Source organism: Macrobrachium nipponense, chromosome 19 (assembly GCF_015104395.2).
Source record: "Macrobrachium nipponense isolate FS-2020 chromosome 19, ASM1510439v2, whole genome shotgun sequence".
In the NCBI taxonomy this organism is placed as follows: domain Eukaryota; kingdom Metazoa; phylum Arthropoda; class Malacostraca; order Decapoda; family Palaemonidae; genus Macrobrachium; species Macrobrachium nipponense.
In genome coordinates this window covers 6,968,689-6,983,688 of record NC_061088.1, presented here as the reverse complement: position 1 = coordinate 6,983,688, position 15,000 = coordinate 6,968,689, and the positions used below count along the sequence as shown (strand labels likewise).

At 39.8% G+C, this 15,000-nt stretch overlaps 1 protein-coding gene and 1 long non-coding RNA gene across 2 annotated transcripts in view; one reads left to right on the top strand and one right to left on the bottom strand.

Annotated features, from left to right (window-relative positions):
* The window catches only part of LOC135219195 (serine protease inhibitor dipetalogastin-like), a 21,380-nt gene extending 16,894 nt beyond the window's left edge, over positions 1-4,486 (top strand). Inside the window, exons 7-10 of the mRNA XM_064255754.1 lie at positions 7-312; positions 920-1,060; positions 1,804-1,962; positions 3,813-4,486. Coding sequence (XP_064111824.1) covers positions 7-312; positions 920-1,060; positions 1,804-1,962; positions 3,813-3,973 — 767 coding nt within the window. The 3' untranslated portion in view covers positions 3,974-4,486. The remainder of the gene's footprint in view (positions 1-6; positions 313-919; positions 1,061-1,803; positions 1,963-3,812) is intronic.
* A 7,665-nt stretch (positions 4,487-12,151) lies between these two features.
* LOC135212565 (uncharacterized) overlaps positions 12,152-15,000 on the bottom strand; it is a 4,127-nt gene continuing 1,278 nt past the window's right edge. Inside the window, exon 3 of the long non-coding RNA XR_010313929.1 lies at positions 12,152-12,550. This is a non-coding gene — a long non-coding RNA (uncharacterized LOC135212565). The remainder of the gene's footprint in view (positions 12,551-15,000) is intronic.

Genomic DNA, 15,000 nt, shown 5'->3' with positions numbered 1-15,000 from the left:
CAGCAGCTGAGTCTGCAAACAGCGGAGCTGGTGCCCGGCCGGCCATTCAGACGAGCAGCAATGGTGCCCGTCCTTCCATCGGCCAGGCAGTTCGCCCGGTCGTGCAGACCCTGTCAGACTCCTCCAGGCCAGCTGCCGCTCCAGCCCCAGTTGTGAACACCCAGCAGCCTCCCAGGAACTGCGAAGAGAACTGTACTCCTGGCTTCAGACCAGTGTGTGGCACCGACAACCAAGTGTACGGAAATGATTGCTTGCTGCGGATAGCCATTTGCAAAAACCCCAGGCTTGGAAAGCAGAATGATGGTGTCTGCAGTAAGTATATAATCTAGACTTCAATGTTTTCATGGGCAAATCTGATGAAAACCAGATTAAACCCAAAAAGGGTCACTCTGCATTTTAGGAAAAATGAGTGTCGTTGCTTCTTTGGCTATTCGGTTACAGGGACACTTTTTGCATGGAGACAATAGACTTAATAGAATAATTTAGTTTATGTAAATATTAGATAAATAATAGAATCTATCAAAGGAGGTTTCTCTAACGACACTAATCTTACATTTATTATTGAAGACAATAGACTTAATATTTAGTTTGTGTAAATATTAGAAAAACCATAGAATCTAACAAAGGAAGTTTCTCTAACGACACTAACCATTCAGTTATTCCTGAATCATTTTATATTTTTATTTCTTTTACCTACTTATTTACTAGAAATTACAGCCAACAGAAACAATGTTAATCCTGAACATTTTCATATTAAACATATTGGTGTGGTGTTCTTTAAGATGCATTCTTTCTTCATTTACATAACGTGCAATTTTTACCAAGAAGTGGCTAACTGATTCTTCAGCGCTACTAATACATGATGAATATATAATGAAATAACAATCTATACTTATTCAAAATATGGTTTACCCTACAGCCAAAGACTGTAACCTCGTCTGCCCTCTGGAGATCAATTACGTATGTGGAAACAACAGAGTAACGTACGTGAACGACTGTGAACTGATTGTGGCACAGTGCAAAGACCCAGCTATTCAGAAAGTGTCAGATGGGCAGTGTGGTAAGATTGCATTATACACATACATGCTCTCATACATCATGTATACAAGTAACTATGCTAAGTAACATCATGCCACAATAACATGTGGCTTCTCACCTTTGAACTATAGCTGGTTCACTTAAGGTAGATTCTTGGATGAACCCTATGCTGACGAGACGTTGGTTTGGTGGCCGCTGATTGGCTGGTACCGGGAGGTAAAGACAGCTCCCAGTCAATCAGCCGCCGACAAACAAACGTCTCGCAGGTATAGGGCTCACCCAAGAATCTACCTGAAGTGAACCAGCTATAGTGAACTTTTCATCAGCTTAACACTTAAATTTGTAAGGAATATCATGTTCAATGGAGGAGTTCACACAATCCTGTATTAATCGGTACATTCTTTCAAAATAACATTTATTCTTTCACTGATGGCTTCAGCAATTACCCAGTTTTATATAATTTAGCCTAACACATTAACATCATATCTATCAATTTCGTGGCTTCCTTACCTTTCTGACAGGTCCCATAACATAACCTGCATTTTCATAAAGAACTTTTGGTCATAAATGACAATATAGAATCAAGGCAGTTATGTTCTCATTTAGAGGCTGGGATCCATAACATGATCCAATGTTATCGCAATGAAAATCCTAGCACAAATCAACAACACTGCATCTAGCTAATTTGATAACTTCTCACTGAAAACGTAAGTGCATCTTAGCAACTTTGCACAGAGCAAACCTTATCATTTCCTTACTTTTCAGCTGGGTTCCGCAACCCTGAATGCTCACCCCAGAACTGCGAGCGGATTGCTAACCCAGTCTGCGGAAGTGACGGCAGAACGTACGAGAACATGTGCGTGTTGAGGAACCGGGCCTGCGTCGACAACTCTCTTCTGCGGCTTCATGATGGATCCTGTGCCAGTAAGCCTGAATGTTGTTGTAGATGTTACAGGTTGAGCTAGTATACATGCAGCATATGTGCTCTTTTTTCTTTTCTAGGGCTTTTCAAGGTAGAGCTGGTATTCATAGCAGAATATGGACTTTTTTTATAGGGCTTTCCAGGTAGAGCTGGCAAATGAGTACGTAGCAACATGTAGACACAGTTTTTCTAGAGCTTTTATAGTTAGAGCTGGTTTACATAGCAGCATTTGGGACCATATTTCTAGGGTTTTTAAAGGTAGAACTGGTAGACATAGCAGCATGCTGGTCCTTGTTGCTAGAGCTGATGTTTCTGAGCTGGTACACATACCAGCGCATAGACCTTCGTTCTTAGGGCTATTGTAAGTTGAGCTGTTTACATAGCAGCAAGGGACCTAGTTTCTGGGGGTTGTCGTAGGTTCAGTTGGTATACATAGCAGTAGACAGCACCTTGTTTCTGTGGCTATTGTAGGTTGAGCTGGTATAGTACATAGTAGCTTCTGGGTCCTTGTTTCAAGAGCAGATATTTTTTTGAGCTGGTACACACACCAGCAGAACACGGGACCTTACTTTTAGAGTTGTAGTAAGCTGAGCTAGTGCTCATGGCAGCATGTGGGCCCTTGTTTCTTTGACTGTTGTAGGCTGAGCTGGTATATGCACATACCAGCTCACAAGCTCTTGTTTCTAAAGCAGCCTGTAAGGGAAGTTGTTGACGAAGTCTCAAGGTTTACGAGGTCTGGCGTACAGCTCTGGTTGCTCAGCCAGAAGTGCATCATCTAAACCTCATACAACACCAGTTTGAGCCTGAGTTATGTCTGAAAAATATGGGTATTTATAAAGCTGCTGCAAGGGAAAGATCCTCTGTCATGTATAGATCTGTTTATTACGTTATGGTGGGAAATACTCATAACTATAAAACATATATTATATGGGAGATAAGTTTCATATATATAAGAAGCTTTATCATGTAATTTTCAAAAATACTGAAGGATGTAAAAAATATGCATAGAATGTAATGCAGAAGAAATATGCTTCCACATGTAAAGAATGTGGCAAGGCTAGTCAGATTTTTGTTTGTTTATCATTAGCTTTCACCTTCAGTGAAAACAAAAATTTTCTGAATGCCCCATTTTCGTATAAGCTGACTTTTAAAGTGGCTATATCCTAGTTCCTATTAAGATAATGCAGACTTCAGAAAAATCCATCTTTGAATAAAACAAAGAATGATAAACACCTCACATTGTGTATGTTTCAGAACAAGGATGTGATGATTTAATTAAACTAAGAACAAAGAATGCTAAATAGTTCATATTGTTTAATTGGTGACTAAATTAAACGAAAAATGAGTGATAAATATTGTTCACTATTTATGTTACAGCTCAGAGATGAGATGATATATTTAAACTAAAATCAAAGAATGATAAAGACCTTATATTGATCACATCACAGCTTGGAGATATGATGATATATTTGAATTAAAAACAGTTGATGTAAAATACCTTCCATTTTTACAATTCTGCTGAGAGACGTGATGATAGATTTAAATTAAAAACAAAGAATGATAAATATTTCTAATGGATTATTTACAGCTCAGGGATGTAATGGTAAAATAAAACAAAAACCAGGAATGCTAAATACCTCAAATCTCAGTGTTTATGTTTCAGCTCAAAGGCATGATGTAATTAGACTAAGAACAATGTCATTGTTTAATTGGTGACTAATTAAACGGAAAACAAATAATGATAAACATACCTTGTTATCCATGTTCTATCTGGGAGATGTAACGAAATGATATAACTAAAAAGCAAGGAATACTAAATACGTCTCACTGTTTACCTTCCAATACCTTTCAGCCCAGAGATGTGGCGAGGCCTGCCCTACAGTTGCTGACCCAGTCTGCGGTTCGGATGGGATTACATACCCCAACCACTGCATTCTGATCAACGAGGTTTGCAGAGCGCGTAGCAATGTAGTTAAAGCCTACGACGGACCCTGCAGATCAGATAGGGGTTAGGGTTAATATTCACGATTTGTTCGTATATGTGAATTATAATTTTTTGTATATTTTTTTTTTGTCTTACATGTGGCTCCCAGTTTGATATCTGTGATTTTGTGTTACTAGTTTTGTGATTGTATGTATGTATGTATATGTGCATTATATATATGTATATATATATGCATATACATATAGATATATAATATGGATACATAAATACATGCAGAAGACCAAATGTGTATATTAGAAGAGGGAAATATTAGACTTCATAAAATTTATTAGTTTAAAAAAAATTTACATAATACATTCAAATAAAATACTGTCGTAAATGACTTTTCATTTCAAGTTGATAAAGAAAAATTGTTCTGAAGTTAGCTGAAAAATATAGAACTGCATCCAGACTCAGTATTATAGGGTTAGTCATTATTACAGTTATAAATACATCTGATGAAAATTTGAATCATTTACTCAAGCACAACTGTATTTCCAAATTTTGTAAGCACTAATCCAATATATATAAAAAAGAAAGCACGCTTTGTTTATTATTGCCTATGTTATGGTGCATAGAAAGATGAAAATATAGGATATCTATAGTGTTTCTATATGGTATGATAATAATAATAATAATAATAATAATAATAATAATAATAATAATAATAATAATAATAATAATATGGGTTAGGTCGTCAATTGACTGGTTAAGCAACAATGGGGCTGGTCAGTCGTTGGATGAGTGACCGCTTTCCTCGGCGTTGATTCCTTGGGAAAGGATCTTTACCATAATTTCCTCAGTCTACTCAGCTGTAAATGAGTACCTATTCCTGATGGGGTAGGGTCCAGCTATGGGTTAAATAGCAAAACTCAGCAATGATGGAAAGAAATGAAGAATTAAACTGCAACGACGTAAATGGAACCTCTGGCAACAGAGGAGCTTCGTCCGGCAGCCAGGTATTTAGCCCAATTGAAGGGGAAGACGGTCAGGTACTTGGAGGTCGTCATCCAGCAACTGACCACCAAAACGAAAGTAACCAACAACCAGAAACTGGAGCTACAGAAGCAAACCAGAGGAAGAAATGGACGAGAGAAGAAAATAAGGAAATATGGAGATGCTACATCAGAAGCAACCCGACGGAGAGAGGATATAGAAGAAGGTTGGTCAACATCTGGAATGAGAGGAATAACGCCCCCCAAACAGAGCAGTGGCTGGCAGACCAAGTAAGGAACATAAAGAAAAAGAACTGGCTCTTCCCAACAGAAAGAGACAAACTGGAAAGGGAAATGACACACGGCAACGAATTTCACGAAGACGAACTGAGAGACGATGCCACAGAAGACGACAGGGATGATGAGGTATCAAACGACACAAGAAGAAACACCGACGAAGTAACAGACAGGACGGAATGGGCAGAAAAGATCAGAAAATGGATGGAGCCAGATACAGAGAGAACAAAGATCCCCTCCATGAAAGCCTACAACACCAAGAAATTAAGGGAGAAAACAAGTGAGGTCAATGAAATAATGAGACTAATACACACCACCAATATCACAGAAACAGATAACTTGACATATGCAGGAGCAAGATTAGTAGCAGAACTGATGGGGACACAAACACCAACACCACCAGCACAACCAACCCAACACAAACCAAAACAGCAACCGCCTTGGAAAAGGTACCTGGAAAAGCAAATCAAGGTGATGAGATCTGACTTGAGTAAACTGAAAGAGATGGCAGAAAAAAGGCAAAGAAGCAAGAAAACAAGGGAGGGACTGAACGAGAAATATAAAGTACACGAGAGGGGACTAAAAAACACAATAGAAGGTGTAAAACAGAAGCTTAAGGCCAAAGCACATAAGATCCAACGGTGCATGAACAGGAATAAGGGATACCAACAGAACAAACTATTCGGAACCAACCAGAAAAGACTATATAGCCAACTAAGAGGGTCAGACAACCACCAAGAAATTCCTGAAGCCGAACCAAGTAACAGACTGGGAAAACATATGGAGCAATCCGGTATCACACAACAAACATGCAACATGGCTCCAAGAAGTCAAGGCAGAACAACTCCAGCATTGTATCACAAATCCCCATGCACCCAAATGGATGACCACAGGAAGAACATCCTTAGTCCAGAAAGACAAGAGTAAGGGAAAAATAGCCAGTAACTACAGGCCTATCACCTGCCTACCAATAATGTGGAAGTTACTAACAGGTATCATCAGCGAAAGGCTATACAGCTACCTAGTGGAAACAAACACCATCCCCCACCAACAGAAAGGCTGCAGAAGGAAGTGTAGGGGCACAAAAGACCAGCTCCTCATAGACAAAATGGTAATGAAGAACAGTAAGAGAAGGGAAACCAACCTAAGCATGGCATGGATAGACTATAAGAAAGCCTTCGACATGATACCATACACATGGCTAATAGAATGCCTGAAAATATATGGGGCAGAGGAAAACACCATCGCTTCCCTCAAAAATACAATGCGCAACTGGAATACAATACTTACAAGCTCTGGAATAAGACTAGCAGAGGTTAATATCAGGAGAGGGATCTTCCAGGGCGACTCACTGTCCCCACTACTCTTCGTAGTAGTCATGATTCCCATGACAAAAGTACTGCAGAAGATGGATGCCGGGTACCAACTCAAGAAAAGAGGCAACAGTATTAACCATCTGATGTTCATGGACGACATCAAGCTGTATGGTAAGACCATCAAGGAAATAGATACCCTAATCCAGGACTGTAAGGATTGTATCTGGGGACATCAGGATGGAGTTTGGAATAGAAAAATGCGCCTTAGTCAACATACAAAAGGGTAAAGTAACAAGGACTGAAGGGATAAAGCTACTAGATGGGAGCAACATCAAACACATAGATGAGACTGGATACAAATACCTGGGAATAATGGAAGGAGGGGATATAAAACCCCAAGAGATGAAGGACATGATCAGGAAAGAATATATGCAGAGATTCAAGGCGATACTCAAGTCAAAACTCAACGCCGGAAATATGAAAAAAGCCATAAAGACATGGGCAGTGCCAGTAATCAGATACAGTGCAGGAATAGTGGAATGGACGAAGGCAGAACTTCGCAACATAGACCAGAAAACGAGGAAACATATGACAATACACAAAGCACTACACCCAAGAACAAATACGGACAGACTATACATAACACGAAAGGGAGGAGGGAGGGGACTACTAAGCATAGAGGACTGCGTCAACATCGAGAACAGAGAACTGGGGCAATATCCGAAAACCAGTGAAGACGAGTGGCTAAAGAGTGCATGGGAAGAAGGGCTGATAAAAGTAGACGAAGACCCAGAAATATACAGAGACAGGAGAATGACAAACAGAACAGAGGACTGGCACAACAAACCAATGCACGGACAATACATGAGACAGACTAAATAACTGGCCAGCGATGACACATGGCAATGGTTACAGAGGGGAGAGCTCAAGAAGGAAACTCAAGGAATGATAACAGCGGCACAAGATCAGGCCCTAAGAACCAGATATATCCAAAGAACGAAAGATGGAAATAACATCTCTCCCATATGTAGGAAGTGCAATACGAAAAATGAGACCATAAACCACATAGCAAGCGAATGTCCGGCACTTGCACAGAACCAGTACAAAAAGAGGCATGGTTCAGTGGCAAAAGCCCTCCACTGGAGCCTGTGCAAGAAACACCAGCTACCTTGCAGTAATAAGTGGTACGAGCTTCAACCTGAGGGAGTGATAGAAAACGATCAGGCAAAGATCCTCTGGGACTATGGTATCAGAACAGATAGGGTGATACGTGCAAATAGACCAGACATGACGTTGATTGACAAAGTCAAGAAGAAAATATCATTCATTGATGTCGCAATACCATGGGACACCAGAGTTGAAGAGAAAGAAAGGTAAAAAATGGATAAGTATCAAGACCTGAAAATAGAAATAAGAAGGATATGGGATATGCCAGTGGAAATCGTACCCATAATCATAGGAACACTAGGCATGATCCCAAGATCCCTGAAAAGGAATCTGGAAAAACTAGAGGCCGAAGTAGCTCCAGGACTGATGCAGAAGAGTGTGATCCTAGAAACGGCGCACATAGTAAAAAGGGTGATGGACTCCTAAGGAGGCAGGATGCAACCCGGAACCCCACACTATTAATACCACCCAGTCGAATTAGAGGACTGTGATAAACCAAAAAAATAAAAAAATAAATAAAATAATAATAATAATAATCAACCTCGAGAACAGAGCCCTGGGCAATATCTGAAAACCATTGAAGACGAGTGGCTCAAGAGTGCATGGGAAGAACTGATAAAAGTAGACGAAGACCCAGAAATATACAGACAGGAGAATGACAAACAGAACAGAGGACTGGCATAACAAACCAATGCACGGACAATACATGAAAGACTAAAGAACTAGCTAGCGATGACACATGGCAATGGCTACAGACGGGAGAGCTAAAGAAGGAAACTGAAGGAATGATAACAGCGGCACAAGATCAGGCCTTAAGAACCAGATATGTTCAAAGAACGATAGACGGAAATAACATCTCTCCCATATGTAGGAAGTACAATACGAAAAATGAAACCATAAACCACATAGCAAGCGAATGTCCGGCACTTGCACAGAACCAGTACAAAGTGAGGCATGATTCAGTGGCAAAAGCCCTCCACTGAAATCTGTGCAAGAAACATCAGCTACCTTGCAGTAATAAGTGGTACGAGCACCAACCAGAGGGAGTACTAGAAAACGATCAGGCAAAGATCCTCTGGGACTATGGTTTCAAAACGAAAGTATCACTCATTGATGTTGCAATGCCATGGGACACCAGAGAGAAAGAGGGAAAAAATGGATAAGTATCAAGACCTGAAAATAGAAATAAGAAGGACATGGGATATGCCAGAGGAAATTGTACCCATAATCATAGGAACACTAGCCACGATCCCAAGATTTTTGAAAAGGAATCTAGAAAAACTAGAGGCTGAAGTAGCTCCAGGACTCATGCAGAAGTGTGAGATCCTAGAAATGGCGCTCATAGTAAGAAGAGTGATGGATTCATAAGGAGTCAGGATGCAACCTGGAACCCCACACTATAAATATCTCCCAGTCGAATTGCAGGACTGTGATAAAAAAAAAAACAATAATAATAATAATCCATCAATCTGTGCATCTCTCCTATTAGCTCATATAATCTTTGATGATATAAGTCTACTGTTATTTCTTATGAGCAGCTATGTTTATGGAACTACCAATAAGGCCATAAAATTGCTAAGAAAAACGAGAACAGGTGTTAAACTGGTGTCCTTTATAAGCATTTAGTTACTATAAAGCTTAACTCTCAACAAATATAATTGACAAAAAAAAAATCAGTAACAAATTGATCATAAGTAGCTGATGAGAAGTTAGAGAAATGAAAACTTTACTTGAAAGAATCCTGGCACAATTGGACAATTTTTTAAATGCTCGCCTCCAGGTGTAAGGCAGGTATTTGAAGCACGATTTGTCAATAATGAAAAGCTGAACCCTTTATAAACGAAACAACTTGTCATGCACAAGTGTCCGAGATATTTTCACCTAAAGTCAATCCTTTTGTGGTTTTCCTTCACTGTATGGTATGTAACAGTTCAAAATGAACTGTTTGGGCTACTTTCAGCTAATTCAGATCAGTAGCCATCTTGGTCTGAAATTGTTGAACAGCATCTGAACCACTTACAAACGAAATTTCTTTTCAGACAAACTTCTGAAGTATTTTCTCTTAAACTCAATAAAGTCTATGGTTTTCCTTTCTTTTATAGTACGTAATTCAAAATTAACTATACACGATGTATGTACCGGGTTAAAACCCTTGGAGATTACCATCTACCTAACATTAACTTTTTTTCCTAGACTTCTTTTACCTATGATTTGTTTTACGTGGATTTGAATTACCATATCTGGAGCTTTATAGATGGAAGTTCGTAGTTGTGTTTATTAGCCTGCCCTCCAAAATAAGATGATATATTTGTAAAGCAACCGGTCCTGATAATATCTGTGAATCAATATATAGCGAAAAGAAAGTTTTTGGTACTGAATTAGAACTTCGGACTACCATATTTACTATGTTCGTTTCTTCCTCATAATTCGCGAGTCCAATGATTAAACACCATACTTACGTTACGGCACTAGGTACCAGATGCCAACCATGGTTCCTTCGTTTCTTCGTCATAATTCGCGAGTCCAATGATTAAACACCATACTTACGTTGGGCCCCGTCCACACGGCCGAGCTTTGCTCGACGAACTTTGTTCGATGTGACGTCAGAAGCGGAGAAACCGCGGCAAAGTTTTGACCAAAGCTCGACCGTGTGGACGGGGCCTTACGGTACTAGGTACCAGATGCCAACCATGGTTCCTACAATTTTGTTTAAGCCAGTTTTAAAAGAAACACCCAGAGATCCCATTTAACCAGTTATTGTTCTATTTCTATATATGCACACGATGTTTTAGACATTAAATTTTTTAGTTGTCCTGCATGCCAATAGCTCAAAAAGTTATGGTTTGCATTTTAACCTTATGACAGTGATGCAATTGGGTCAAAAGTACTGGTCTACCATCGATCATAAGCTTTGTTTTTAAAAGGACCTTCGTCACACAGCCTTATATCTATTAGCTTTTAAGTTCGTGTGCGCTTGTTTCACTATGCGACCTGTCAAACAATTGTCAAGCTCCTACGCATTAATTTCTCATGGTAAATACACAGGGTTAACCTGTGACTGACTTAAAGCATACCCAGTAACAGTGGGAGTGAAGTTATTTAAAAAAAAAGAGTTTTTTTGCTGAAATACTCAGTTGACTTTGCTTACCTACACGTTACCCGAGGTACTTCGTACACAAGTTTGCTATATCTTTGAATGCTCCATTTCCATTTACGCATTAGGCAATAGTTCTACTTCTCTGTTGACTAATCTGTGCCCGCTAGTGGACAGGGCCTTACTATCCGACAGCCTGTTCTTTTTAACCCCAATCTTAGACATCCATTCATAGCCAAAAATGATTGAAAATGAAGCTTAAACTACATAACCACGCTTCAGGAATAATCCATTATGCTACAGTCTATTTCCTCGATTTTGCTCCAGTCTACTGCCTTGCTTTTACCTAGATTAACCACGCTGAAACTAATTACTTAAAGGACTGTCCACACGAGCGGGCCTGATCGGCGTGCTCAGAGGTTGACGGGCAAATTCTGGCGGGCTTACCCGTGAATTTTGTCCACACGGGTGAGGCGATGGAGAGGTGGGCGTGCCCGACGCTGCCAGTAGTGTGTTCAGTGCGGTACGACAAACAGTGCATACCACAAAGAAGAAGATAGTGTAGCATGATAATTGCTGTGTGTGATGAATAAGTAAAGAGAGAATATGGTGCAAAGAATGGCTTGGTAAAAGAAATTTATATGGTTAACATACGTCTGCCAGGGTCGAAGCTCAGGCCATCGGGCACCACCATGGTGATTTTACTACAAGACCTATCGGGCAATTTGACAGTTTGCCCATCAAGTATGCCCGTTAGGCCCGTCCACACGGCCGAGCTTTGCTCGACGAACTTTGTTCGAAGTGACGTCAGAAGCGGAGAAACTGAGGTAAAGTTCTGACTTTTCCCGCTGTTTCTCCACTTCTGACGTCACATCGGACAAGTTCGTCGACCAAAGCTCGACCGTGTGGACGGGGCCTTAGAAGGGAGGTCCGCCGATCAAGCCCGCTCGTCTGGACAGACCTTCAGGACAATTGACAGTTCAATTTATGCTCTAGTCTACTTGCTTTTAACTAGATTAACTTAAAATAAACTAGTTAACTTTCGGATTACAGGTCCATAACATCTCCATTGCTGTAATTTTCCAGCATTTAAAACTCGAAAGCAATCATGTCATTTTAAAAAATTTCCATCTACTTATATATTTCTTTAATAAGAGATACTGTCCTTATACTTCCTCTTCCTAATGAAGACTATATTCTTTGGAAGCTTTAATTTTCAAGTCAATGTTGCCTGTAGACTTAATCCATATGATCAGGTTTCTTTTGAATAATGTTGGAGGTTCATAACCAGGAATTTAGGAGTACTTTTGGCAAACATTTCCTCTAGTATATACCTTGTGTCTTGTCTCCTTTACTGACCTTTCAATGCATTTTCAAGGCAATTTCAATTCACTTTCAAAACAAATATAAAATTACAAAATTAATTCTCATCTGAATAAACAAACTAATTTCAATGTTTCACAAAATATATGCATCTTATACGAAGTTTATTTACATAGACACTCACATAACGGTAAAACTGAAGTTTTAGCATTAAAACACTTTAGTTTATTAAAGTATTGAAATAAAGCACCATTTCTTCTCATATCTCTGGCTATCAGACTTGATTAATCCACATGTAAAATTAAAACTAGACAGCCACCAGCTTCCAAAATACTTTACAAGTACCTTCGATTCATTGCAACCAGTTTCAGATTAACTGAAAACTACTCTTGATTACCGCTATGGATCAACTGCAGATTCTAAAGCTTTGGATGAACAATTCGTAGTTCGCAACAAACCTCAAATGTAACATACCTAGAAAGAAAACACTGCGTCAGAAAAGTTTCTGTACACAAGAATAAGAATCGCCTCTCATATGCAATAGCATATTCTTAATCAGATTAAATTATCAAACTCCTTTATGACTCAAAACTAGTTTAAATTTAATTGTACCCCCAAACTTGGAAACCCATACCCCCTTAACTTGGAAACTCATAACACCCTCCCAAGTTAATTTGCTCAAGCAAAAATTATAAGGTCTGGATGAGATTGTAACAACTTAATACAAAGATTACGTTGCAAAATCAATCAAGTTGCCTTTAGACCCTCCTGCTAAACATTTTGACCCCTAAAATTTCTTTTGCGACCGCACAGCTTACGACCACACAGCTTAAATCTTAATACAATTATTTAAGCAAAGTTATTTTCTGAAGCACAACTTAACCAATGCATATACAACTTATGTAATAAAACTTATGTTTTTTTAATACAAACTTTATAAGTTAAATCCAAAAATCTCCAAATCTCATTTCAAAACACCATGTACATATAAATTTGTATCATTAAAGAGTTAATCCCTTTGTCATGAATCTATAGCAAAGTAGGCACTACAGAAAGCATCGTAAGGAACAGCTATCAACCACCATACTTTTGTCATGGCAGTACTAAAAAAATTGAAAGCTTCCATAGCGCCACAAAGTAACTTAACCATAGTGCCATAAACAGTAAAATAACTAACCTTAAACTGTATTTAGCTTGACATGCTTAGATTTTGCTTATGATGTGTTAACATTAACTTATTCCGTAAGATTCAGCAACAAAGACAGAAAGCCGAGGCAATTCCGCAACAAAGACAAAGCCGAGACAATTCCGCAACAAAGACTGAAAGCCGAGACAATTCCGCAACAAAGACAGAAAGCCGAGGCAATTCCGCAACAAAGACAGAAAGCCGAGGCAATTCCGCAACAAAGACAGAAAGCCAAGGCAATTCCGCAACAAAGACAGAAAGCCGAGGCAATTCCGCAACAAAGACAGAAAGCCGAGACAATTCCGCAACAAAGACTGAAAGCCGAGGCAATTCCGCCACAAAGACTGAAAGCCGAGACAATTCCGCAACAAAGACAGAAAGCCGAGACAATTCCGCAACAAAGACTGAAAGCCGAGACAATTCCGCAACAAAGACTGAAAGCCGAGACAATTCCGCAACAAAGACAGAAAGCCGAGGCAATTCCGCAACAAAGACAGAAAGCCGAGGCAATTCCGCAACAAAGACTGAAAGCCGAGGCAATTCCGCCACAAAGACTGAAAGCCGAGACAATTCCGCAACAAAGACAGAAAACCGAGACAATTCCGCAACAAAGACTGAAAGCCGAGGCAATTCCGCAACAAAGACTGAAAGCCGAGACAATTCCGCAACAAAGACAGAAAGCCGAGGCAATTCCGCAACAAAGACAGAAAGCCGAGGCAATTCCGCAACAAAGACAGAAAGCCGAGGCAATTCCGCAACAAAGACAGAAAGCCGAGACAATTCCGCAACAAAGACAGAAAGCCGAGACAATTCCGCAACAAAGACAGAAAGCCGAGACAATTCCGCAACAAAGACAGAAAGCCGAGGCAATTCCGCAACAAAGACAGAAAGCCGAGGCAATTCCGCAACAAAGACAGAAAGCCGAGGCAATTCCGCCACAAAGACTGAAAGCCGAGACAATTCCGCCACAAAGACTGAAAGCCGAGACAATTCCGCCACAAAGACTGAAAGCCAAGACAATTCCGCCACAAAGACTGAAAGCCAAGACAATTCCGCCACAAAGACTGAAAGCCGAGACAATTCCACCACAAAAACTGAAAGCCGAGACTATTCTGCCACAGAAAGAAAGTCGAGACAATTCTGCCACAGACTGAAAGCCGAGACTATTCTGCCACAGACTGAAAGCCGAGACTATTCTGTCACAGACTGAAAGCCGAGACTATTCTGCCACAAAGACTGAAAGCCGAGACAATTCTGCCACAGACTGAAAGCCGAGACTATTCTGCCACAGACTGAAAGCCGAGACTATTCTGCCACGACTGAAAGCCGAGATATTCTGTCACAGATGAAAGGCCGAGACTATTCTGCCACGACTGAAAGCCGAGACTATTCTGTCACAGACTGAAAGCCGAGACTATTCTGCCACAAAGACTGAAAGCCGAGACAATTCTGAACAAAGCAAAGAATGAACAAAGCAAAGAATTCTGCAACAAAGAAAGCAAAGACAAAGCAAAGAATTCTGCAACAAAGAAAGCAAAGACAAAGCAAAGAATTCTGCAACAAAGACAAAACAAAGAATTCTGCAACAAAGACAAAGCAAAGAATTCTGCAACAAAGAAAAAGCAAAGAATTCTGCAATAAACTTCTGAATAAAGAAAAAATTCGGCAACAAAGACTTTCACTTAACCTATAGAAACTTCAGTACATTAACATTATCCAGATTTTCATGAACTTACTG